The sequence below is a fragment of the Leptodactylus fuscus genome, chromosome 10 (assembly GCF_031893055.1).
Source record: "Leptodactylus fuscus isolate aLepFus1 chromosome 10, aLepFus1.hap2, whole genome shotgun sequence".
In the NCBI taxonomy this organism is placed as follows: domain Eukaryota; kingdom Metazoa; phylum Chordata; class Amphibia; order Anura; family Leptodactylidae; genus Leptodactylus; species Leptodactylus fuscus.
Genome location: NC_134274.1, coordinates 62,433,970 through 62,461,654, shown reverse-complemented (window position 1 = coordinate 62,461,654; position 27,685 = coordinate 62,433,970). Strand labels below are relative to the sequence as shown.

The window sequence follows — 27,685 nt, the reverse complement described above, 5'->3', positions numbered from 1 at the left end:
TGCCTGAATTTGTCACAGTCTGATTCTTCAAAAGTCTGATTCTTCGCTTATCCATCCTAATTAGACTTGACCGATATGAAGTTTCTTCTTCTTTTGGGGCTGGTAACTCTAGCAGAATGCGTTGTGGTGAAGTATGTGGAGATTTCTTGTATTAGCTATATGTTTTTTTGTGACATATTGTGACAATATACACATTTCTTCCTTTAGGCATCAATCATGTTATTAATCATCCTCTTCATTTTCATTTTTAGAGTCCCCTTGATAAAAGGAGAGTCTCTCCGCAACCGTCTAAACAGATTGGGGTTACTGGGGGACTACTTACTTAAACATCCTTATAATCCAGCAACTAAGTATTTCCCTAGTTTGGCTCAGTCATCTGCTGAACCTCTTCAGAACTACATGGATGTGAGTAGAAATGTATACATCTAGAAACTGTATAATTAACGATAGGTTCACACTAGCGTCCGGGTCTCTGTTCTCAGCTTTCCGTCTTCTGCCGGCAGAAGACGGAAAGCTGTCAGAGCGGGTCCGGACGTGAGCGGCAGTGAGCATTTTATTCTCTCCGCCGCAAAACCGGTTTTTTTAAAACCAGACACAGAGTACTGCATGTCCGACTCTGTGTCTGATTTTAAAAAAACGGTTTTCGTGGCAGAGAGCATAAAACGCTCACAGCCACTCACGGCCGGACATCTTTCAAACCCATTCAAATGAATTGGCATGAAAGAGTCCTGCAGGCTTCCGTATCCTTCCTCTGTTTTGTGCAGGAAACGGAAACCTGCAGAACGGAGACCGGGCGCAGATGTGAACGAGCCCTGAATTGTTTTCCCAAATAACACATTTTATATTTATTGTTATATTGATAATTTATATTATTTATTAAGCAACATTACCTTTGAAATTAATTTTAAAAGTTATATTAAAAGTAAAGTTTAAAACCTACTCCTCACTTTTAGGAACCATTACATTGGGTAATTGTTACGGTTCTGGGTATATATATAAAAATAATATTTTTAAAACCGCAGAACCTCTTGGGCTGCAAAGGCACTGCAGCGAGGTCCACAGGCCCTATGGGCGGCTGTATGTCTGTAGCAACAGTACGGCGGTACAGCACAGTGTGAACTGGGAGCAACACACGTTCACCAGTTAATCTCACTGAGTGAAAGACAGTGCAGCTCCCAATGTGAACAGGCTGGAAACAAACACAAGACAGCTGCCCAGGGTTAACACTCACCCCAGGTCAGCGACAAACATAATCCCCGGCAATAGCTAGGGGTGCTCCTGCACACAGCTAGGAGTGGGCAAACACCTAGGACCCTGCGGTAGCTAGGAGAGCTCCTGCACAAAGCTAGGAGCTTCCAACAATGTTAGACAGGGCGAGCACGGCTATCTGGGAAACCAAACCTGCTGCAGCTCCACAGGCTGGAACAATGTCTATTGCTCCAGGCCTTGGTGTAGAGCTGTCAGTACATTCAGGATTTACTGGTCTATCTAATAGCACCCTATACTGCCACCTGCCTGAACACTGGAGACTCTCCCTGGGGCTACTGTCATTAGGACTAGTAATTTTCAGATAAAGTGTGAGCGCCGGGCGGGCGTCGACTCACTCTTTTTAAAGGGAAGTCCCCGCCCAATAGGGGCGGTGGCCATGACCTCACCGCTCATGCTCAGTCGGGGAGAACTGGCACTTAGGCTGTGAGCGGCTCCAAAAAGTCCGAGCATGCTCAGTCGGAGAAAACTGAGTCTTAGTCTCCAGAGACTCCACCGCACGCCGCCGGGAGCGAGGGTTGGGTTGGCCCGCAGGTGGCGCTATGCGCCGGAAGGCAAATCTGCGGGACCCCATCCTAACAGTAATCCATAGATCCATCTATTTAATCAGTGGCATAGCACTGATATAGCTCACACCACAAACAATGTGTCTAATGGTTTTCAAACAAAATTGGTTTGGTCAAACCACCTACTGAAGGTAGGGACTGGGGTCATTACAGGGAATGGCGCATTGGATTTTTAAACTGAAAACTATCAGACCACGTGACTAGAATGACAACATCACATTCGACTGTTTTATTTAATTCACCTCCCTGAAGTTTACAATAATGACAACTGTTAACACATAATATGACATCCGGTTTGGGAAGGCTGGTTTACATGGCACTATATATAGTATAAGATTTATGACAGCTGGATTACATTGTGCAATCTTGGATTATTGTGTCTGGTGATTCAGGCTGCCCCTGGCCCCTTTTCTGGAGTTGAAAATAAAACCTTATGACTAACATGATACAATAATATTGGGTTAGTGTAAACTGGGTTATTGATTGTAAATGCATTACAATCACTAACTTGGGTTAGTGATTGTAATGCATTTTATAGTAATAATAGAGCCATCCTGTGGAGAGATTTTCCTGCTAAAGTGATCATCATTGACTATTGGAATAGATTAAAAGAATACACACTGTTTTATGTGCTTTAACTATCTTGGTTCAGTAGTTGGAGGCAACAATACCATATAAGTGACCAAAATTATATGAGCATATTAGTTAGTCTATAACGCCATTGTTTGAATATATATATATATATATATATATATATATATATATATATATATATATATATATATATATATTGAAACCGCATTTTGGAGGTGAATTTACTCCATATTCAGAATTAGTGACATACACCTATATAGTTAGTGATATAATTAACACAATGTGCGCTATTTGTATTACTGAGCACACATAAAGCAGAGATAATTCTGTTATAATGCTGGCTTTTATTCTCAGACGTACCTCTAATTGTTACTTCTGTCTTTGTTTGTTTTTGTTAACATACTTATCTTTGACAACATTATGCTAGGTTCACACCTGTTTTCGGGTTTCCATTTGGGGGTCCGTTCAGGAGTTCACTTGGGGACCTCTCTTATGGAAACCTAATCCACTTTACAAGCTGACCCTTCAGAAACCCATGGACACCATGGACCAGGGCAGAAAAGGTCAGAAAATGCAGAGAAAAGCGCTGCTTGCAGGAGTTTTCTCTTTGCATTTTTAGGCCCCGTTTCCATGGAGTAACACGGCACTCAATATGACACGTAAACACATGACAGAGTGAGCGCTTCAAAATAGAATCCCATTGACTTCAATGGATTCTGTCTTACGCACACTACACATTGAAATCAATGAGAGGCTTTACGTGTCAGAATGAGCGCCGCGTTACTCCATGGGAATGGGGCCTTATAGCAGAATGGAGAATGGAGGATTATGTAGATAATCTGTTTTCCCATAGTCCAAACAGCAGCACAACAGATGGGGTATTCCTGCCCCTGCGTGCAATCAGGACAGATGGATCTTTTACTCAATCAAAGAACCTCCCCTATAAGAGGTCACCAGACCTCCCCCTCCTCGTGTTAGTTCTAAAGTAGAGATTTCCAAAACCCTTCAGAAAATTAACAAGCCAAACATACAGGGAGGGAGCTTTGTGCTGCTGTTTGGACTATGGGAAAACAGATTATCTACATAATCCTCCATTCCCCATACGTCCAACACAGCAGCACAACAGATGGGGAGGTAGCAAGAAACCCCCCCTAGGGTGGGACTTCCTGACAAACTGATGTCAATACCGAGCGACCGAAGGCAGCCGCCTCCGCGCTAAAATCGTCCAACCTATCATGTCTCACAAAAGTTAAGTGAGAACTCCAGGTTGCTGTCGCACAAATCTGGTCCAGGGAGATGGAATATCTCTCCCCACATGTCGTGGCAACTGCACAACTAGAATGTGCCCTTAAAAACTCAGGCGGAAGTAGGCCCTGAGTACTGAATGCTTGAGAGATGGCCTCCTTGATCCATCTCGCCAATGTTGCCTTCAAGGCTCTACACCCCTTGTATTTTCTGAAAAGACTTACCAGAAAGGTTTTCTGGGTCAACGGGACTTTTTGGAATAAATCCCGGGAGATATATTAATTGTACCCTGTCTGGAAAGAATAGTAAATACAGCTCAGAGGCTGCTAAAGCCTGCAGTTCTCCAGTACGCTTAGCTGATGTGACGGCTAAGAGGAATTCCACTTTGCAGAAGAGGAACTTTAGTCCTATGTCTTGTAGTGGTTCAAAGGGGGGCCCACAGAGCCCCTGCAGTACCGTAGCTAAATCCCATTGGGGGATTGGGACTTGGATGGCGGGTCGGAGCCACCGGCCCCTCTTAAGGATTAACTTACCAACGGATCTTGAGACAATCTTATCCCTAATACGGCTGAAAGGGCAGCTACATGCACTTTTAATGTCACCGGGGTGAGGGCTTTCTCCAGCCCGCTTTACCAAAACTCCAATACCGACTCAATAACTGGTATTGCACGTTGATTCTCCGTGCACCATTGCTGGTAAATTCTGCCAATCCTCATGTAGCTTCTATTCATAGAATCTGCCCTTGAGCAGGCCAGTGTTGTCCGCATGGCCTGTGACAATCCCCCATGTCCGTATAGGGTGCGGTCAACCTCCAGGCTGTCAGGTTGAACCTCTTCAGGTCCTGGCATAGCCACTTGTTTCGGGTTACCAGGTTGTGAAGAAGTGGAAGCCTCCAGTAATTCCCTCGACTCATCTGTATGAGGTGGGTAAATCATGCCCTTTTTGGCCAGAACGGTATGATGGCAATCACCCATACCTGGTCTTGTCTGATCTTGGCCAATACCTTCGAAACCATGGGAAGTGGAGGGAAGATGTATGCCAGCCTGAACCTCCAAGGTATTGATAGGGCATCTACTGCCAAGGGGTTGTCCTCCTGGTAGAGGGAACAGACCCTCTCCACCTTGGCATTGTACTGGGTGGCCATCAGATCCACCTCGGGGAGACCCCTTATCCGAGTCAACTGACGAAAGACCTCCTGGTTGAGGGACCACTCGCCCGACACTGCTTCTCCCCTGCTGAGCTGGTCTGCCAGCACGTTCAGGTGTCCCCTTTTGTGCACCGCACTGAGGTGGCTTAGATTTTCCTCAGCCCAGGAAAAAAATCTGATCTGTTAGCTTGAGGAGGGAGGGGACCTCGTCCCTCCCTGCTTGTTCAGGTAGAGGACCACCGTGACGTCCGTCCTGACTCTGACCGCCTTGCCGCGTAGATCCTGGGTGAAGTATAGCAGGGTTCAATACACTGCACAGACTCGCGCCAATTCGATGACTGAGCAGTCTCCAGTCGGCTCCATGTCCCTTGTGCCAGGGTCTCCCCCCGATGCGCTCCCCAGCCATGGAAGGAGGCATCCGTTGTCAACAGGGTCCAGTCGGGCTGGACCGTGGACATCCCGTCCTTCAATAGGGACCACCATTGCAGTGATCGACGGGTACTGATGGACAACTGGATAGGCTTCTTCAACCCTGAGGGGCTGCGGCTCCAAACCTTGAGGATCTCGCTCTGTAGTGGACGCATATGCTCTAGTGCCCATGGAACTGCATCCGCAGCTGCTGACATTAAACCTAGGACCTTCATTGCGGTTCTTACCCGAACCTCCCGCGTATCCGCCAGATGTTGCAACGCCCGACAAATCTACTCCTTCCGACTGTGAGGAAGAGATATCTCCATCCTCTGAGAGTCCACAATGAACCCAAGAACTGGATTCTGGTGGTGGGGATGACTGCCAAGTTTTGACCTTTGATCAGCCCGCCTAACTCTTCTAGGAAGGCGATAGTGATCCTTAGGTGGGCCACGAGAACCTCTGTTGAGTGGGCCTTAACAGCCAATCGTCTAGGTACGGTATGATGAATATACCTTGGAGCCAAAGAGCTGCAACGACCGGGACCACGACCTTTGTAAAGGTGTGGGGGGCCGAGGATATTCCGAACGGAAGAGCTGTGAACTGCAGATGACACAGAGTACCGTTCAGCACAACCCCAATCCTCCAGAAACTTCTGTGTGGCGGAAATATCGGGACGTGTAAATATGCGTCCCTTAAATCTAGGGTGACAAACCTGTCTCCTCGGTGCAGAAAAGGTGTCACTGACCTGATAGTTCCCATCCGGAAACGGGTCTTGAGGACGTATTGGTTGAGAAATCTTAAATCGACAACCATTCTCCGACTCCCGATGTTTTGGGCCCAAAAACACTGGAGAGTAAAATTCGGTCGATTGCTCTGCCAGGCACTGGCTCTAGAGCGCCTTTGTCCAGGTATCCCTGAACAGCGTTCTCCAGAAGGATCTGCTTTTGAACACAAAACGCGGGTTTACACAAATTTGTCGGGTGGGTGAGATGTGAACTTTATTTTGTAGCTCGAATACACGAGCTGGAGGCCCCATGGGTCCTGAATGTGACGGCTCCACGCCGCCAAGAAGAGTGAAAGCCGCCCTTCCACTGGCAAAGCGGATACAAGGGAAGGGGGGAGTAGACGTCAGAAGGTAGTTTTCTCCTTCTCAGGCTCCCGGATGGTGTGTCAATTTATACCTCCATAATGGTATCCAGCTCTTTCCAAAAGAGCCTGCCCGGCTCAAACGGAAGTGCGCACAAGTTGTATTTGGAAGTACTATCTGCCCTCCAGGGCTTCATCCACAGGGGGCGTTTTGCCGCCGTGGCTAATGAGATAGCCTTCGCCGCAATCTTCACTTGATACAAACCTGCTTCTGCCAAATAATCCACTGCTACGGAGGTCAAGGATAGGAACGCCAGAAGATCATCACAGGGAACGCCTGTATCGATATCTCTACGCAGAGTAGATATATTACCTCGCAGGCACTGAGCGACTTCTCCTGTTGAACTCCCATGGAGGCCTGCGCAGATGCCACAGTATAAATTCGGTGCAGGGAACCCTCTGCACGCCTGTATATCGCACCCTGGAGATTTGAGCCATCTTCTGATGGCACTAACGTGCACCTCGATAATTTAGAGACAGCCATATCGACTCTTGGGGGAGGGCCCCAATGATCAAATTTGTAGTCACGCCGACACAGTAGGCGTTAGTCAGGCAGCCCACAGGCAGATGGCACAGATGGCAGAAGGCAGATCTAGCCTTCGAGTAGAGTACGAACAGTATAGAACTCTAGACCCGGTGCACTTAACATAAAAGTCTGTTTCCTTACAGACAGCAACACGAAAAAAAACTCCCTTTTTTTTTATAAAAGGGACTTGTTCACTCACAAAAGTAGTCTTGGTGCACCTTAGCTTATCTCACCAGAGCTGTGGGAGTTGCTGGATAACTCACTGCCATCTCATAGGCTGCAGTTCCCATTAGCTGCGCTTTAGGGCAGCGGGAAGACCTGGCCAGATAGGTGCGGTAAAGCCATAACAATCGCACAGGGCATCGCAATAGACATGCACAACTATGCACTAAGCATAAAGGGAGCAGAAGCTGACACACAAATTCCATGCCTGACTGTAACACAGCCAGGCACCTACAGGCCACTGCAATAGACATAAGTGCTCACACTATGCATGAATGGAGCAAAGGCTCCACCCAAATTCCATGCCTGACTGTAACACAGCCAGGCACCTACAGGCCACAGTAATAGACATAAGTGCTTCCACTATGCACTATGCATGAATGGAGCAAAGGCTCCACACAAATTCCATGCCTGACTGTAACACAGACAGGCCATTGCAATAGAAATGAGTGCTCACACTATGCACTAAGCATGAAGGGAAGCAAGGCTCCCACAAAAATTCCATGCCTGACTGTAACACAGACAGGTACATACAGGCCATTGCAATAGACATACAATAGACATAATAGAGTGCCCATAGCAAAAAGTATCAGTGCTTTTAGTTTTCAGAAAACACAGAGGAAAGCTAGGACTCAGCTTACCTTACTGGGCAGTGAATGAGCTGTGCACAGCTGAACCATCAGACACCCTGCAAAGCAGGTAAGACAAAACCTAAATCTTTCTCTCAGAAGGAAAGAAAGAGAAGGAAAGAAAGGGAAAGCTAACAGCCACCTTCTTCCAATCCCACAGGAGGCCACTGGCCTCCTCACCACCTGTCCGGACACGCAGGACAGAAAAAAACACGAGGAGGGGGAGGTCTGGTGACCTCTTATAGGGGAGGTTCTTTGATTGAGTAAAAGTTCCATCTGTCCTGATTGCACGCAGGGGCAGGAATACCCCATCTGTTGTGCTGCTGTGTTGGACGTATGGGGAATGGGATCCCCAGGTAGAGACTGGGTGCAGGTGTGAACCTAGCCTTAATAAAGGTTCCTGGGTTACTAGGGACTTCTAGGGTTACTGCTGTCGTTTTTAATGGAGTGTAATTGAGAAGGTGTGTCCAGCGGTGTAACGTGATGCATATGATTGAACATACCCCATTGTGTCATGAGAAGGGGCATGGTCTTCTAGTTAAATATGAGGCACTACAGTACAGCCTCTCTTTATTGTCATTATTACCTCAGATGAAACTGTAGTTTAGTGGAAACAAGTCAGGTGTAGATGTGAGGGCAGCAATTTTGAGCTATGCTCCAGAACTGGACTATAGTGACCCACCTGGTTTGCTTATTAGGGCTTTTTGATCTTTATGAGTTTTGCTTGTTTGTAGTATGAGCTCCGATGTAAAAATTCACACAGAGATTGCTATACCACTAATTAAACAAATGGATCTATGGGTTACCTGCATATAATTACATAGCTCACATAACAGTGAGGAGCAGGTCTAATTTTAGATTGGGTTTACATATAATACACTATTCTGTGTATTGTATGTAACCCCCAAATGTAAAGCACCATGGAATTAATGGTGCTATATAAATAAATAATAATAATAATAACATTAACAGTGACTCTACACAGAATAAGGGATTTATTCCCAAGGGTGCGGCAAATCCACTCTCCCCCATCTCTTTGTGAGGGATTTTTTAATATTTATTGGCACTAAAAATACTGGTTTACTGATACTTTATTAAAAGTAATTTTTTACTGTTCTCAATTTCTCTAAAATTAAAAATCAAAGCAAAATAAGGTAGTCATAAGTAACATGTTTGAAAAAAAATTAAAACAAATAATTGTTCAGTACTAGTACCTATAACAAGGAATTTTAGATCAATTGTTCTGTAAGGCAAAAATGATTTAAAGACAAAGTGTGAATTTATTCTAACTTTTGTGCTGAATGATTTCCTAATACATCTCATTAGAGGTTAGAGTTATGTTTAAAACAAGCTGTGTCTGCCGTCGGGACAGCAGACACAGTTTTAAAACATGATATTTCCGCTGCTAATAGTAAGGACCTATCAACAAACTGTTCATAAATAAATAGTACAGGCTACTGTACGAAACTTGGTAGTATATCTTATACCTTTAGTAAATACCTTTAGTAAAGGCAGTCGGCAAGTCACCCTTATGGAATCTTTTCCCAACAGTCTCACCCCTCTATTTTAGGGGTTGTAATGCCTTGCCACTGCCTTCCATATGTGGTGGTCCTGCCCTTATGCCACTTGCTTTTAACTGGCTGTTCATAGTGTTCATAAAAATTAACACAGTGAATTTTTGGACAGTCTTTTCTTCTCAACCTTAAGCCCGCCAGGTTAAACTATGCCCAGTTTAAATTGTTTCAGTATATTTTGATGGCTGCCCAGATCCACATTGCCTTCAACTGGAGAAATTCCTCTCCATCATGCTGCATTAAAAGATTAATGCTACTATCTCTGACACTCACCCAATCTTTAGTTTCAAAGGTATTTTATTGAATGATGTCAACAATAATAATAATAAAAACCATTATAAACAGTTTAACAAACATAATACAAGCATAAGGAGAGAGAAGGAGCAATAATCATCAAAGACAGTACTGTATATCCAAAAGCAGTAGATGTATTATTACAGGGGGAAACAAAGGGAAAATAAATACATAAAAATCAATCTAAACTAGGGGGATAAAGGAGGAAGAATAGCACTGTAGTGTACAAGGGTAACAATAAGTGATGTGTAAGTACTTGCCTGCAGGAAGGGGTGGCTGGAGAGAAGCTCAATCTAGTGATATGACTAACGCTGGAGACAATATGGTAGTCCCACAATATGAGATCTGCATACCCAAGGCACCCAGCCCTTATCAAAGATCAGGCAGGTATCAGAAATAGTAGAATTGATCTTCTCATGAAGTATAATGGTATCAACCTGTCTCATTACCTCAGTCATTGAAAGAGAGGATCTTCTCCAGTTGGAGGCAATGTGAATCCGGGTGGCCAATGAAATATATTGGAGAAACTTAAATTGGGCATATTTCAGGATAGAAGGCTTAAGGTTGAGAATAAATATGAGAGTCTGAAATGGAAAATACTATCAAAAGAGACTTGTACAATTCTATGGACAGCTAGCCAATAGCGTCATGCTTGAGAACATTACAAAGCAGGATTTCTGACTTGGACGTATTGAGCTTAAGACCTGAAAGCTTCATGAACTGGGAGAGTGTATTAATTAAGTTCAGAAGAGATACTAAGAGGTTTGTAATAGTCAATAGCATATCGTCAGCAAAACAGTTGGATTTGAATTTATGGTCTACAATGAGCACACCCTGCATATCATAGTGTGACTGGATAGTAATCGCTAAGGGCTCAATAGCTAAGGCAAATAGGGCAGGGGATAGATGGCAGAGCTGGCAGATGCTGCAGCAAATGTTAATGGGATTGGGAGAATAAGAATTTCAGATATGCAATAGGGTTACAATAGAAAGCCTGAATGGCTCTCTGAAAGTGGCCGGTAATGCCCATGTATTTTAGAACATGAGTCAGGTATGACCAGGATAGACTATGAAAGGTCTTTTCAATGTCTAGGGGAAAAGACCATTTGGGTCAGAGTGTATAAAGGATGGCAATAGTTAATTTAAAGGGGTATTCCCACCTCACATACTCATCAGTCTTTACTGCTGTAAAATCTTCTTTCTTCCTGGTTTCTTGCATAATTTGGTGGGTGGGGTTTCACATGCAACCTGCTGTTTAGCTCCGCCCACCCATATTGGACTATGAAGTACAGGCAGCAGCAACTCCATTCTGTGTTACATACAGAGACTGCCTGTCTCTGCCATAATGAACACAATCGAATTAGCTAGCCTGATAACTGGGAGAACAGAAGAAATGAAAGCAGCTCCTCTCCCCTATCTGCTAACAGGAACCTAGGTCACGTGGTGTAGACACAGGAATAGCTAGAAACACAGGCTCGCTCCCATGCACTTAGCCCCTCCTCCCTCCCCCCTGAGAGCAGCAGATACATCACTTGACTCATGAGCAGCTAAGTCAGGGCTGTGGCCACAAAGAATTGAATAAAGTAAGATAGTGGACAAACAAAGGAGTTTTGCTGAAGCAATGTATTTAGGAAAAGTCTTAAATCCACATTAACAAGCAGTATAGATAGGATCCTTGTGATGGGACAACCCCTTTAAACACAAAGCAAGGATAGAGGAAATCAACTTTATATCTATGTTTAGTAGAGAAATAGGACTATAGTAAGCTGGAGCAGTGGCATCCTTCTCGGGTTTAGGGATAACTGTAATAAACGCACTAAGCATGTCTTAGGGAATTTCCATCACTGAAGGATGTAATTAAACATTAGGAGGAGGTGTGGGAAAAGGATTCCTTTGAATTTCTTATAGTACAGTGTTGGCCAAAAGTATTGGCACTCCTGCAATTCTGTCAGAGAATACTCCTTTTCTTCCAGATAATGATTGCAAGCACAAACTCTTAGGTATTAATATCTTCATTTATTTTGCTTGCAATGAAAAAACACAAAAGAGAATGAAAAAAAAAGTCAAATCATTGATCATTTTACACAAAACTCCAAAAATTGGCCGGACAAAAGTATTGGCACCCTCAGCCTAATACTTGGTAGCACAACCTTTAGACAAAATAACTGCGAACAACCGCTTCCGGTAACCATCAATGAGTTTCTTACAATGCTCTGCTGGAATTTTAGACCATTCTTCTTTGGCAAACTGCTCCAGGTCCCTGAGATTTGAAGGGTGCCTTCTCCAAACTGCCATTTTGAGATCTCTCCACAGGTGTTATATGGGATTCAGGTCTGGACTCATTGCTGGCCACTTTAGAAGTCTCCAGTGCTTTCTCTCAAACCATTTTCTAGTGCTTTTTGAAGTGTGTTTTGGGTCATTGTCCTGCTGGAAGACCCATGACCTCTGAGGGAGACCCAGCTTTCTCACACTGGGCCCTACATTATGCTGCAAAATTTGTTGGTAGTCTTCAGACTTCATAATGCCATGCACACGGTCAAGCAGTCCAGTGCCAGAGGCAGCAAAGCACCCCCAAAACATCAGGGAACCTCCGCCATGTTTGACTGTAGGGACTGTTTTCTTTTCTTTGAAGGCCTCTTTTTTTTCCTGTAAACTCTATGTTGATGCCTTTTCCCAAAAAGCTCTACTTTTGTCTCATCTGACCAGAGAACATTCTTCCAAAACATTTTTGGCTTTCTCAGGTAAGTTTTGGCAAACTCCAGTCTGGCTTTTTTATATCTCTGGGTAAGAAGTGGGGTCTTCCTGGGTATCTTACCATACAGTCCCTTTTCATTCAGACGCCGACAGATAGTACGGGTTGACACTGTTGTACCCTCAGACTGCAGGGCATCTTGAACTTGTTTGGATGTTAGTCCATGATCTTTATCCACCATCCGCACAATCTTGCGTTGAAATCTCTTGGCAATATTTCTTTTCCGTCCACATCTAGGGAGGTTAGCCACAGTGCCATGGGCTTTAAACTTCTTGATGACACTGCGCACGGTAGACACGGGAACATTCAGGTCTTTGGAGATGGACTTGTAGCCTTGAGATTGCTCATGCTTCCTCATAATTTTGCTTCTCAAGTCCTCAGACAGTTCTTTGGTCTTCTTTCTTTTCTCCATGCTCAATGTGGTACACACAAGGACACAGGACAGAGGTTGAGTCAACTTTAATCCATTTCAACTGGCTGTAAGTGTGATTTAGTTATTGCCACCACCTGTTAGGTGCCTCAGGTAAGTAATAGGTGCTGTTAATTACACAAATTAGAGATGCATCACATGATTTTTCAAACAGTGCCAATACTTTTGTCCACCCCCTTTTTTATGTTTGGTGTTGATATCCAATTTGGCTTTTTGACTATTCTTTTTGTGGTTTTCCATTGAAGACAAATTAAATGAAGATAATAATACCAAAGAATTTGTGATTGCAATCATTTTCTGGAAGAAAATGAGTATTATCTGACAGGATTGCAGGGGTGCCAATACTTTTGGGCAACACTATATATCCATACCCAGGGCTATCCCATTTTTAAGATTGTCGATGACAGTATCCAAATAGTAATGGGATTCTTCAGGTTGGAAGCCTGGGAGGAGGAAATAGAGTGAAGGCTAAGGGAATGAAGAAACAAGGTAATTTCTTTTTTTTTTTTTTTTTAAATGTAGATTGTGAGCCCCACATAGAGCTCACAATGTACATTTTTCCCTATCAGTATGTCTTTGAAGTATGGGATGGAAATCCATGCAAACACGGGGAGAACATACAAACTCCTTGCAGATGGTGTTTTGCCCTTGGTGGGATTTGAACACCAGGACTCCAGCGCTGCAAGGCTGCAGTGCTAACCACTGAGCCACCGTGTGGCCCCTGAAACAAGGTAATTTCTGATGGACTAGGGGGAAGAATAAAGTTTCTCATAAAATCGGTGAAAGTAAGTCTATATGGAGTTAGTTTGTGGTCAGAGAACCTCCTAGTTCCCATCTCTGGTGGATGACATTCTGCCTCTGATATGCTCAAAATTTAGAGGCCAATAGCTCATCAGGCTTATTGACATATCTTTAAAAACAAGCCAGTGTACAGCCTTTTCAATGTGATGTGTCATCATAGCATCAAGCTGCAATTTAACATCTCTAATACATTTTATGAGGACTGGGCTGGAGTTGCTTGGCAGCTTCAAGTTTCAAAAGTTTATATTCTAAGTCTGATTGAGCCTCTGAATGAGCCTCTCCCGTTTCAATCTAGATACGTCTGCCATAAAGAAGCCTCTAATCATGGCCTTATGGGCCGCCCAGTTAATAGCTTGGTTGGTGACTGAGGCAATGTTATGTACAAAGAAAGTATGAAGGGTATTCCTAGTCTTACGCAGAATTCCAGGGTCAGTGAAAAGTCAAACTAATGAGAGAAGCTTGTTGGAATGCCTCTAAAGGTGTACATTTTCATGAAAATCAGTGTTTGACTTGTATGCAAATGAGCTGAAAAGGAATTTAGGTGAGTTTCTTCTCCTGCTGGAGCTTTATTCTCTACTCTAGATAATTGCCCATAACTGCTGCCTAGCTCTTCCCCCCATTGCTTGAGTGACATCTTTGGCACACTTTTTCTGCAGCTAGGATCTAGAACAGAGTGAATCCCTGGCAGGAGAAGAAACAACCCTAAATCCCTTTTCAACTAATTTGTATAAGAATAAAATGCCAATTTCATAAAAATGAAGCTACAATACTAAATAAGAAAGGCATCTTTGGAAAGAGTAAAGCAACCTTACAAGGTAGTGTCATTAGTTTGATAAGCATTTTCTTGCTGACAGTCACTTTTTAACCACTTCTGGACCACTCATGTTTGGAGAGTTGCTTCCTTGTTCTGCAAGGACATACCGGTACGTCCAAGCAGTTTTCAGCAGCTGCGCAAAATGATGCAGCTGCTGAAACAAGAAACCAGCTGTACCCAGCTTCAGAAGGCAGGGAAGGTTTATCACTGCCCCTGTCTTCCCGATCGCTGTGTATAAACTGGTATCTCATCTCCCTACCTTGTAAACATTTGATATTGTATTTTTTTCTACATCTAATCTTTATTATACTGTCCCTGTGTATTACTTGCTGTTACTCTTGGGGTGTATTTTATTTCCTCCTGCCAATCTGGCATCCTTTGTTCCAACAGGCTTCATCAGTAGTATGAAACTAGCATGAAACTGAGGGCATGATTTATATCTGTATACAGTATGAAGTTCTTGCTATTTTACATTAATTTCACTTCTAAAATCTGTTGACTTTATTTGACTTATGGTTTCCTGCTTCCAATCTGCTCTCTAGATTGAATATTTTGGAACCATTTCCATTGGAACCCCACCACAGTCCTTCACTGTCATATTTGATACAGGATCCTCTAACTTGTGGGTACCTTCAGTTTACTGTTCCAGTCAAGCTTGCAGTAAGTGATTAATGAATCTATAACTTGTTTCAATTCATGTTGAGACCCATTTTAAGGGCCTAATTACTGGGGCAGTTATTTAGAATAATCATTCATAAGAGAATCTCCAATAATTGACCTGCGTAAGGGTGAAGACAAGCATACCAAACAATTTACTTTTATTGATCATAAACTATTTTCCTATTATTAGCCATGTGGTTTAACTGGATTATCTGCATAACTACCTAGCCAGTACATTAACAAGTTATAACAAATTAATGTAAATGAAAACAGCAGTTATCTGTCAATGCTGAATTGTGTATTCTGCATCTTAACTGTGCAACATCTGCTGAAAAATGAGCAAACCCTGTCTTGTAGGCTGATTGCATATTTTATGCAACATTATTGGCAGCACATCTCTGTTTACATAGAGTGATCAAGAGATGCAACATTATTTGCAGGACATCACCCTGTGTAAACAGAGATGTCCTGCCAATAATAAATACAATGGAATGAGGTAGAATGATAACACCGCAATTGTTCCTCCCCATGATGCTGCTCAGATGTCAGCAGTCATGAGCGCATCTGAGTAGTCATGCTGGCAATCAGAACACTACTGCCACAACACTATTGATTAAACTAGCAGTTTTAACTGCTCTTGGCAACTTTGCATTTAGCCCCTCGTAAATCATACCATGAGGAAACGCATAGGACTATTTGTACAGTTCGAGTACATGTAGAGAAGTGTTCGCAACTGAGCTGTTTTGGGGCTTTTATTTGAGCTTAAGTGGATAGGGAGCGTCTTCCTCTTAGCCCCATTGGTGTTGCATTAGGGCGGGGGTTGATACACCTGTCTTTACTGTGCTAAAAGCTAATAATAATACATTTTATTTATATAGTGCCAACATATTCTGAAGCACTGTACAATTTGTAAGGTTCAAGTACAGACAAAAAAGATACATTACAAAGAAATAGTCACTTCACGCAATGGGACAGAGGGCCCTGCTTGCATGAGTTTACAATCTATGAGGTAGAGGGGGTGACACAAGAGGTAGCAGGAGCGGCATCGGAGGTAGCATTGCTTATACAGTGGTCAGAAAAATTTTGTAATAGAGGTTACTGTCGTTACACATATATAAAGCTATATGAGCCGTCACCAGTCATGTCTTTTAATGTGCAGACGGTGCCTGGACATATAAAGTTAGCCTGAAATGTCATCATATCATGTGGGGTAATGTGGGAGCTGGAACAGAGGAGGGTTTATTTTAGGGATTTAACAGCACTAGTTCTTACATATTATTGTGGCTTAGGGAGTTGAGTCAGACATAGGGAGAGTTTCTTAGTATTTTATATCCCCTGAAGACCAACTCGCAATGATGAATCATCACAATTCTTTTGTTGTAGACACCCTACAAGTTGGGGTTTATTGTGAATGCAGTTTGTAAGCGGTTTGTTGTGTGATTGTAGACTTAAATGCCCAGGCAGATTTATTTTATTCTGATTATTTAAATAAAAGTGAAGCTTTAAACTTTTTTGGTTATCAGTGTCTCCAATTGAGATCTCTTTGTCTGTGAATTAGTCTAGGGACTAGGAATGAGAGTAGAAGAAGTAAGGACTCATCTACACAGGGTGATAATTTTCTTGTAATGAGTACCAAATGACAAAATAGCAGGTGGATTTGTACTTGTTTATTCATTTATAAAGAAACAATCATTTTAAGTTGGAGAAATGACTATTTATTCTCATACACTATGCTTTATTGTCACAGCAACATATTTCATTTGCATGAGGGATATTCTGCTGAAAAACAATGATTTTAGTGTCTGCTTGGAAGATGCAATCAGTTACAAAAACGTTTAATTTAAAGATAAAGAACAAAAGTATTTACAAACAATCATTCAGCCAAGGGTTTTTATTATATATTGGGGTCCTGATCCCCCCCCCCCATGACATTTTCGGGGATGCCACTGATCCTACTCTGCAACCCGTGACCAGTGACCCCGGATCTGCCCCTCCGCATACCTAGTTGATCCTGCTTTAAATGGAGAAAGTCATCCTATGTATCTGCACGGGCTGACAGCCTCCTATACACTGAATTACATGTGTATTGAAGGATATATCTATTAAAGCAGCAATCAGAACATCGCTGCTTGAACTCCCTATAGGGACAAAAAAATTTTTTTTTAAAGTAATGGCCCCTACGCAGTATTATATATATATGCTATTATTCTACTCTGGGGTCTCATCAGTGACCCTCAGCAGTGAGGCCTGGGCAGCAGACCCTCAGTCAATGGCCGGAAGAGCTCCGGAGTGGATGCTGAGCTCAGGACAGGTGAATATCAGAATTTTTTTACATTTTTAATCATAACGGCAGCCCCCTGATCTTGTCACAGGGATTGCTGAGGATGACATGTAGCATGGCAGAACCCCTTGGCTGCTGAGGCCATGTTTTCCCGCGACATCCAAGGGGTTAAAACTCCCGATCGGAGCTGTGCAATTCGTTACCACGAAGTCTGAGGAAATCTGGATTCAATGCAAATCGAACATGAAATTCTGAAATTTGAATCGAATTCCACTTGTACAGCTTCAATTTTCTCATCTCTAACTATAATGTTAAAAAAGATGGAGGCTTTCTCTTATATTTGTAACTGCCTGAAAAAATGATGGTACTCCATCTGAATCCTTCATTCCTGAAATTTTTCAATGTTCTAATCCTAGGACAGATCAGAAAAATGCAGCAAACAATGTGAGCATAGTCTAATATTTTAATGCTGCCACTTACCATAATTCATATTCAGAGACACATTTGTATTTCTCTTGGAGGGTTAGGAGAGAAGCATTTGCCACATAGAAAGTTACACAAAGCTCCGTGTTTTTACTGATTACATGTTAGAAATTTATTTTGTTCATAAATAAACATGATGATGTAAAATCAAAGAATTTTCCCACAATTACACAATGCTATTAATGGCATAACGGGATCCAGGACCTTAGGCCTTCTGTACTTTTTTTTTTTTTTTTTTTTTTTTTAATAGGCCGTTAGGAATAACCATGTATGAGGAGGGCTGTGCAGAAATCCCAGACTGATAGGATATGCAAAATGTGAGAAGTTGAGTAAAAACATCCAGCATGCCCAAAATTCTTAAATAATAAAATAGAACTTTTACTTCATAGCAAGTAAAAACATCTTACAACATGGATCCAGGATAAGGAGACAAGAAAAGCCTACGCGTTTCGAAACCTACATTGCAGTCTCTTAGTCATAGCATATAACTAAGAAACCACAATGTAGGTTTCAAAACGCATAGGCTTTTCTTGTCTTCTTATCCTGGATCCATGTTGTAAGATATTTTAACTTACTATGAAGTAAAAGTTTTATTTTATTATTTAAGAATTGTGAGGTGAGTAACACTGGTTTTTATGTCTTTCAACTCCCCTGGGCCTCCAATCCTAATAGTCTGGGTCTGAAGAAACCCTAGAGTGTAATAATAGTCTGTATGTGGGGTACTCCAAAAATTTTGGGTTCTATGGAGTTCAACATTTTTGCAATATCTCTAACAAACACAGTAGGGGTCACTATGAAACTTTAAACTGTGTAAAGGGGCCTCTGTAGGACATTATACTGTGGAGGGACCGCTATAGAACATTTTACTGTGTGCAGAGTTCACTCTGTAACATTATACTGTGTGGAGGGACCAATCTGGAACATTTTACTGTGTGCAGGGGCCACTGTGTGACATTTTGCTGTTTGCATGGGCCACTATGCGACATTATATCATGTAGAGGGGCTGCAATGGGACATTATACTGTGTGGAAGGGCCGTTTGGAACATAATACTGTGTAGAGGGGTCACTATGGGATATTATACTGTCTGGAGGCCACTTTTAGCCATTATACAGTTTGCAAATGAGATGTTATACCATGTGGGGACCAGGAAAGGGGGTGCTATGTTGTGTGGGGGTGGGTCAAAAGTTTTCTATGGGGACCGGTCTTTACTAGTTATGTCCCTCACCAGCATGACGCTATAATTCTTGTACAATCATTTTAGTATGTTCAGATTTTATGCAAAAATACTTTATCTAATCATGACTTTTTCTATTTTTTATTTAGCCAATCATCATATGTTCAATCCACAACAGTCATCCACATTTCAAGCTACCAACACTCCTGTATCCATCCAATATGGCACTGGTAGTATGTCTGGCTTCCTTGGATATGACACTGTACAGGTGAGGCTTTTGTATTATTATTATTATTATTATTATTATTATTATTATTATTATCTAAAATATTGTATAGTATTTTATTTATACCACAAAAATTTAATATTTAAATATATATAATTAATATAATATGGATCAAAATAAAATCTAAACGGTAGTCACTAGTTCCTGAAAACACAGAATATCTCTGCAATCTTTTTATAGTTTAAAAATGAGGAATTATTAGCTAAAATTTTGAATCAAGCAGAAAGTTACATGCACCACATCTGATATGTGCAGAGTTCATACATATGACTATGTCTATATCCATACCTTCTGTCAGGGTCTGGGGTTGCTAGGTGGGGTGGCATAGACACTCAAGTCCAGTTTCTTTAGTCCAAAACAAAGGTAGAGTTTTATTTTCACTCAAAAATATAGTGCAGCAACAAAAGGAAACAATACAAAAATAAATCCCTGCCCGGCTAGGCTCTAACTAAACATATAATAGGTTACCTCAACCTAGAATAACAGAAATCAAAAAGCCAGTAGAATCATTCAGGACACAGCTCCATAAATATGACCTCTTTCTTTGGCTTCCAGCCAAGCTCTGCCCACAGTCTGCTGCTGGAGCTGACTTCTTAAACCTCCCTTGATGAGCAGACTCTCTGCAGCTGAGTCGCTTCCAGAACATCCCCAAAGTGTGGACTGGAGGGGGGTGGAATAACAGGTCCCACTACCAACCTACCTGCCATTCCTTAAAATCTAGTCCAGTAACTGGAACTCTGAAATAACCCTCAGCAGATAATAGTTATCTGCTGAGAACCATTCTTTCTGGAGTTTTCTCATCTCACCCACCTTAGTAGTCTGGGTGAGATGTACACCCCCTCCTTTACCTGACCAGCTATCGGCTTACACTTCATAAAATCATAAGAACTAAAAATAACAAAAAAAGATCTTTTTAGGCCAACGCCCCACACTGTGGAAATGCAGTATTTTTGTTATAGATTTTACTTCATTTTCTTGGGCCAAAGTCAGGAGTGGATTTTGAGCACCGTATACGCTCCCATTGATTTCAATGGGAGCCTGGATTGTATACGCCGCATATACAAGACTAACTCCCATTGAAATCAATGGGAGCATATACAGCGCTCAAAATCTCACACACAGTATATGTGCCACATCACGCGGCACGTTACTCCGTGTGAACTCCCCCTTAAGCTGAAAATGTTGAAAATTCAACAACCTATAAAATACAGGGACTGAACACCTATACTTTAAGTGAATCTCTACACCCTATATATTTTCTGAATGTAAGAAAACTAATATTTACAGTTTTGACGTTTTGTTGAGTGCAATGTCTACTTTCATGTACTGTAAAAAAACAAATAACAAAAAATGCATTAAAAGAGAAATGTGCACTGAAGACACACAGGGTAAACATTTTGGAGCAAGTGATCCAAATAGCCCACATGAAGTGGATGGGTCCTAGAAGAGGAGTGTAGGGAGTAGGAGAGGAACTCGACCACCGGAATGCATTAGGGTGGATCGGTGCTAGCCAAAGCTTCTCAATCTCTGTCCATTTCATGTAAACCTGCGGCGCAGCACAAAATGGGATACAACGCAAATAGGAAGCCCAATAGTAATACAAAACATGTGGGACCGACAACCCCCTTCATCCTTGCCCGACAACATCACCGAGCGGGAAGTACAGTGGCATTTACAGTTCCAGATAAACTGGAAGATCAATTTTTGAAGGGCGTGCAGCTCTAATCAAGGGACTGCAATCGAGAGCATTTTTAAGCAGTAGAGAAGCTTCATTTTGGGTCATTTTGATGGCAGTAATGCGAGCTATAAGAAAGATATGGAGAGGGCGCCAATTATCTAGAAGGGAACATAACTCATTAAATAGGCAAGGCTGTTGGCTGAGTAGAGAGTGGAATAAGAAGGAGACAGCTGAATCCACAAATAACAGAGAGAACACTCCCTCTACTAGAAGTCAAAGTCAGACTAGAGCCGCTATAGAGATGAATCAGGGATGTTAAAAGGTAATGCCTCAGTCTTTGTGGGGTTGACTTGATCGATAGCCATATGACTTTAACACTTGGAGAAGGACGTGTGAGGGTTAGTAAGGGTCAGAAGAACGTCATCTTCCAACAAACTAATCTTGAAATCAAACGCTGAGCTTATTGGCCAGGATCTTAGTGAAAAGTTTTAAATCAGTATTTGTAAAAAAAAAAAATGCAAGACGGTAATTGGACGGTAATTAGAAGACCCCTGATGGTCCTTGCATGGTACTCTGTGATGTGCCGGCATCAGTGCGGTCAAGTGCGGTCACTTTTGTGTGTAATATGGATACTTACCCATGTAACCATACTAATTATCAGCCCCTGATGACTCTCTTTTGAGAAGAAACACAGCGTTGGGCAGCATTTAAGGCACACAGTCAGTTAATTAGTTTCATGTCAAATACAAGACAAACAGCAGCATGGTTTGTGGCTCCCACTAAGCTCCTACAGACCTGCCAGATCTCGTTGGTGTGGCATTAGGCCAGTATCCTCGGGGGAGACGGGTGCTGTAGGGCTTTACATATATCCTGTGGGAAATGCAACAGTTATTCCTTGCTGCCTGTTTATCTGACATGTCTATGGTTTAGGAAGATAGATTAATAATGTTGAGGGAAAGAACATTTGTAATATCTGGATTCAAGTCTACTCCTTCATATCTATGTTCATTTTTCTGGCTTGTTTAATAATTTCACTATTTGTAGTGGCTCAAATATATGGGATCCTCCTGTTATTTGTGCAAGTGACCTAAATAAGATCCGCTGGTGTTTGCGAAGGAAAAACTTTTTTACAAACACAATTTCTTCTTAATATTATTTAATAAAAGTCAAGTTTTATATTCATATCTTCTAGCTAGTTCAGTCAGTGAATCAAGATTTTCAATAAGGATGCTATAGAGTCAGGAAGGTGGTGCATGTGGAATGGAAGAGGCCTGATGATCACACAGGATCTTAGCAAGCAGAGAGTGAGCTTTATTGCCTCTTTCATAATAACTCTGGCAGCTATACAAGAGTAGATGCTGGGTAGTTTGAGTAGCGATATCGCAGAGATTCGCTCTGGCCGCTACCAATTGGAAGAGAGTGGAGACCCCTCATGACTGCTTTATGGGCTTCCCAGAGGGTGGAGTCAGAGATCGTACGTAAAGGGCGAAGGATCTTATCAAGTGTTGGAATTCAAGACAATTTGTTCATGTGTTCAGAAAAAACCAAGTTATAGTCACCACCCAACAGCAGGGCCAAGCCAGAGAAGGTCTGCAGGTGTTGCAACACCCTCTTAAGGAAAGGGATTTGGGACGAGTTAGGGGCATATAAATTACAAAGGACAATGGGTTGGCTATGAAAGAGTCCCTCTAAAATTATATAGCATTCCTCAGCGTCTAGGTGGGAAGTAGGGACAGAGATAGGGCAGGAGCAAGTAAGTAGAATAGCCACTCTCCCCTTTCTATGGGTGTTATAAGCTACGGGGAAGTAATTGCAGGCAATGTTAAAATTACCCATATGATCAAAGTGGGATTTCTGGAGGTAAGCCATGTCCACCCAGAGGGATTTAAATTCACGTAGATCCAAATGCCATTTAGAATTAAAGCCCAGGCCCTTAGCATTCAATGTGACACACTTAGCAAAAGGGGGGCGAGATGAGAGGTACTAGCAAATATGTAGGGAAAAATGCATAGGCAGATCTCACCCAGTCCTGAGGAAAGGAGTTCATCACTAACCCTTGGAGTAAATTTTGGTGGACATCTGCAAGAGTGACTCATACCTAAATGAGGGAGGGGGAGGGGAAGAGAGAGTAGGGAAGAGAACAAACAGAAAATAGTTAGACAGTGCAACAAAGAGAGATTGTATCATAAGCAGGATTAAATCTCCTGTAGGAGGACTGAGAGCAAAAACCAGAGCGAGTGCAGGCAAACTAACTAAAAGGGTCCAAAAATGGGACCCACAACTGCGTAGAGCCCCACAGGGGGGAGAATGGGAGGGGACCATCTACTTTGTCTACTCCATCTTTGTCTCCCTATAAACAGACCAGCTATAGATATTAGAGGATAATAATGAACTATATGGGTAGGACGGAGGGCAACCTCCTACCCTGCCTGCAGTGTTGTTCAGCGGCTTGGAGAGAAGCAGCAGGACAGCAAAGACGGCCTGGCAAAATGGCCACTGCCTTGTGAAGGCCCGGTAGGAGCTGATGGAGGGACCAGGTAGGAGGCGATCCTGGGTTGTCCCAGGCAGTCAGCAGAGGCAGAGGTCCCTATGATGAAGGTCCTGACAGTTTTTTTCCCCATGGGAAGCAGATTTAGGTCCCATTTCAAGCAGGCAGGGCAGGTGACCCCGAGGAACATGCCCTGCTACATCTAGCCACAGGCCACGCCCTGGGCATACTGTCTATAATGATAAACAATCATCTTCATGTAGCAGCAGGCAGTGATTATAAGTAATAATTGGAAAAAAATAAAATATGTAATTAAATATATACTCAAACAAACCTTTAAAGCAAACAAATTGTACTGTTCAAAAAAGTATAAGTAGTAATTAATGTATACAGGTCATGCCTATCAACATTCTCAGGTGTGTGTTAAAGAAATGTATAATGTTTAATATATTTTGATTTTCAAAGTGTATCTGTTTCTAGGTAGGGAACATACAAATCACAAATCAGATATTTGGTTTGAGCGAATCCGAACCTGGCTCCTTCCTGTACTATTCTCCATTTGATGGAATCTTGGGGCTTGCATTTCCAAGTCTGGCATCTTCACAAGCTACTCCAGTCTTTGACAATATGTGGAACCAGGGCCTCATTCCCCAAGATCTCTTCTCAGTCTACCTAAGCTCGTGAGTCTACCTTTATTTTGTAGTTGTAGTGCACCAAACTGGCAAAATAATACACAGCAACTATGAGCAGAACATGGGACAAAGTGCATAACACCTCTTAATGACAAATTTTTTATATCAAATTAGCAAATTTAAAATAACAGCTTTATGAACATTTTATTGAAGTAATTGCCTTTTCCAGTGCTTAAATTAGGGACTTCCAACTTTCCCCAAAAATGACGAAAGCTTTCAGCCCCCTACAAATACAGTAATATCTACTCCTTCCCCAAGTAGCAGGACTTTTCCCAATCCTCTGGTATTTACAGAAATTTATCTCATCAAACATATCCAGAAGTCCAATCCTCACAATTTCTTTAGTGGTCACAGCGGGGATTTCCTTCTTCCATTAGTCACAGCCCCTCGTGATTTTTTTTTAACTGTCTCAATAAAATATTATTACATACAGTAGCTATCTGATATTCTTTGATCTACTAGCCAAGCCTTGTCTCACTTTGCCACCAATACGCATAAAGCACAGCCACCTATTAGGCACCTGCTTACAATAGAAAATAGTTTCTACAGAGGATTTCTTTACTCTAGCCAGTATTCCTTCTTTTGGCTTGGAATATAATTTGGATTTTATTATCTGATAATTTTGGCTATTTTTTTTTTTTTTTTTTAAACAAAAATATTGTATTTGGGGGGAAAAAAAATTATCACATAAGGAAGGTGCTTGAAAGCATTTTATCTAAAACTTCAGTTGCTGGGCTTTACAGTCATAAAATCAGATTAGCCAATATCTTAATAAAATAATATTTGATAGAATATATTTGTAAGCATTATATATTATATCTGATATATTTGTTTCACACTAACAATTTTTGCTTTCTTTTCTGTTTTAGTCAAGGACAGACTGGCAGCTTTGTTCTCTTTGGTGGCGTTGACACTTCATATTACAGTGGAAGTTTAAATTGGGTACCCCTGACTGCTGAAACATACTGGCAAATAACAGTTGACAGGTGAGTAGCGAATTAGCTCCAGTGCATAACATAGTCTGTAAATGTGTGATAGGCTTGGTATACCTGTATCATAATACTTGCAGGTTAGCCACCACTATTTCACCAGCAGCTAACCTGCATCAATTTACATTTTCAGCACAAAGTAATGTGAATTAAAGAAATCCCATGAATATGTTGTATATAAATATCTTAAAGGGATTCCATCATTAGAATTTAATGCACTGTCTCTGTGCAATTTTAAAGCTGCTTCTTAGAAGTAGATGGTAACCTTGAGGAACATAGTGCGTAATTGCAGGTCTCAGACTTCCCTTTTTGTGAGATCCATCTTTGTCTCCCTATAAAACATAGGTTCTTTACTACCACTTCCGACAATCTTTTTACTAGACTTACTGGGCTTCGTACAGGAGTAGGTATAGCAGGATTAAGAGTTGCAGATACAGCATCACCAATGCCAGGCATAGTGGAAAATTTGGTGTACCTAAGCCATAGGTAGATCCAGTCAGGCAATATTTATACTGGTGCCGAAACCAAACTGTACTCAATCAAGACTACATCCCTTCTCCATTGGTAGTCTGCAGGAGGTCTGTACCAAAGGGTGCCTCTTCCTTTCCCAATCCTGGCCAATCCAGAAATAGAAAAACCCATTGATGGTGGTGGAAAATATTTCCCCAAGTGAGAAGGCACTTGTTACATTGAAATATTGACTTTTAATCCACCAAAACAATAAAAAGGAAATCTCAGAGAGAGGGCTGAGGCCTGGAACACATGTGTTCCAAAGGCAGAAAGAGGAAGGGATCTGTGCTGAAAGTCCATCACAGACAGCGGTCAGATATGCGAGGATGCCAGAGCCAGTGAGAGTGAGGAAAATAAAAGGGAGGAGGAGGCTGGGAGGCTTAGAGCATATGTTTACCCACTCCTAGCATTGCTGCTGGAGGGAGCAGACCTTGCACACCCACAGAAAGGCAGACCAGCGGTGATCGATCCCTGCCAAAAGGTATGAAACGGATGGCTAGACTTCGTCCAGCATTTTTCTGTTCAAGCCCCAACAGGGACAGAAAATTGCTGGCTATGGAAAGGCCCATTCACCCCAGGTTTGGGCATTTACCTCTTTCCCTGTATCACTCCTGTGTTGCAGATGAGGTTACTTCTGGGAAATAACTCACGTAGGGAGATGGACAGTACAAAATGGAGCTGTGCAGGATTAGTGCCAGGAAGTGTTTTTGCTATGTGACCTTAACCTAACAGAGTACACTCATAGAATATTTACTATGGAAATATATAAACATACCTTTTTATTCCTGAATATAGCATATCAATCAATGGACAGGTCATTGCTTGCAGCGGCTCTTGCCAGGCTATTGTTGATACTGGTACTTCCCTTCTTGCTGGACCATCTACTCCCATTGCCAACATTCAGTACTATATCGGTGCAAGTCAGGATTCAAATGGACAGGTGTGTAATTTTAAAATTGGGTCTTTCAAGAACCTTAGCGGTGCATAAACCATGAACTTGTGTTTCTTTATTTCTAGTATGTGATCAACTGCAATAGCATTAGCAGCATGCCAACTATTATCTTTACCATCAACGGTGTTCAGTTCCCACTTCCTGCCAATGCCTACGTGCGTCAGGTATGTGAAACAATAAGTCATTTAAATTTATCATACAAGTAACTGACATTTCGGGCTGTTATTGCCATTTCTACTTATGGAAAGAAATTCTCTGCTCTGATGTGCTTTTTTTTATTCCACAGAACCAGGGAGGTTGCACGAGTGGATTTCAGGCCATGAATTTGCCAACCAACTCAGGGGATTTGTGGATCCTGGGAGATGTATTCATCCGTGAATATTATGTAGTGTTTGACAGGGCCAATAATTACGTAGGAATGGCTCCACTTGCATAAGTAATATTCCCATGCTGTCTCCTAGGCTAAGGTATAGCAGCCGTTGCTTTAACAATATACATATTCCTATAATAGTTCCATTTATACCTTTCTAATATTAAAATATAAGGCAATTCTGTAATGCAATATATATTTAGCAAAGTATCCTAATAATAAAATGCTTGTTCACAACAAGTTGTGGTTTTATTTATTTTTATTTAAAGGTTGAGAGGAAAAGGGCTAGAGTACACATCTATAGCATTTACCTATATAAAATCAGTGATGGCATATATGTATATCCAATCCAGAAAAGATAAGCAGCACTCCAGCGATTAAGTTTAAATCATTCAGGTGGATTTATTGCCTCAAAAACCAATCAAAGAATATATGGCATAAAGAATTATTTTAAAAAATATAAACTTTATTAATACAAAATTACAATGAATGTAATCACAATAAATGGTGAAATACAAGGTGAAAATACAACCAAGGTCACAAAAAAAGTGACCAAACTACTTGAACCACACCCCCATGAGAGACTTTACATGAACATATGATGGAAAAGTACAAATAAGTTACATACAAAAGATGGACCAATCATAGAAACAATATTATAATAACACTATGTAACAGAGTTTTTGTACTTGTTCATCAAATG

The 27,685-nt window shown here is 41.8% G+C and overlaps 1 protein-coding gene across 1 annotated transcript; it reads left to right on the top strand.

Moving 5' to 3' along the window:
- The first annotated feature begins 13 nt into the window (after positions 1–13).
- Positions 14–27,222, top strand: LOC142183313 (pepsin A-like). Its single transcript, XM_075258355.1, has 9 exons — positions 14–131; positions 252–405; positions 14,960–15,077; positions 19,167–19,285; positions 23,950–24,149; positions 25,031–25,147; positions 26,456–26,600; positions 26,678–26,776; positions 26,899–27,222. Exons 1-9 carry the CDS (start codon positions 76–78, stop codon positions 27,046–27,048), a joined length of 1,158 nt encoding a protein of 385 aa, XP_075114456.1. The 5' UTR covers positions 14–75; the 3' UTR covers positions 27,049–27,222.
- Positions 27,223–27,685: the final 463 nt, after the last annotated feature.

Bases quoted from the DNA above. Each gene is read 5' to 3' on its own strand.
- LOC142183313 (XM_075258355.1), top strand. From the start codon at position 76: ATGAAGTTTCTTCTTCTTTTGGGGCTGGTAACTCTAGCAGAATGCGTT. The intron at 15,078-19,166 runs GTAAGTGATTAA...TTTTTTATTTAG, and splicing joins CTGTTCCAGTCAAGCTTGCA to CCAATCATCATATGTTCAAT. The intron at 25,148-26,455 runs GTGAGTAGCGAA...TCCTGAATATAG, and splicing joins TGGCAAATAACAGTTGACAG to CATATCAATCAATGGACAGG.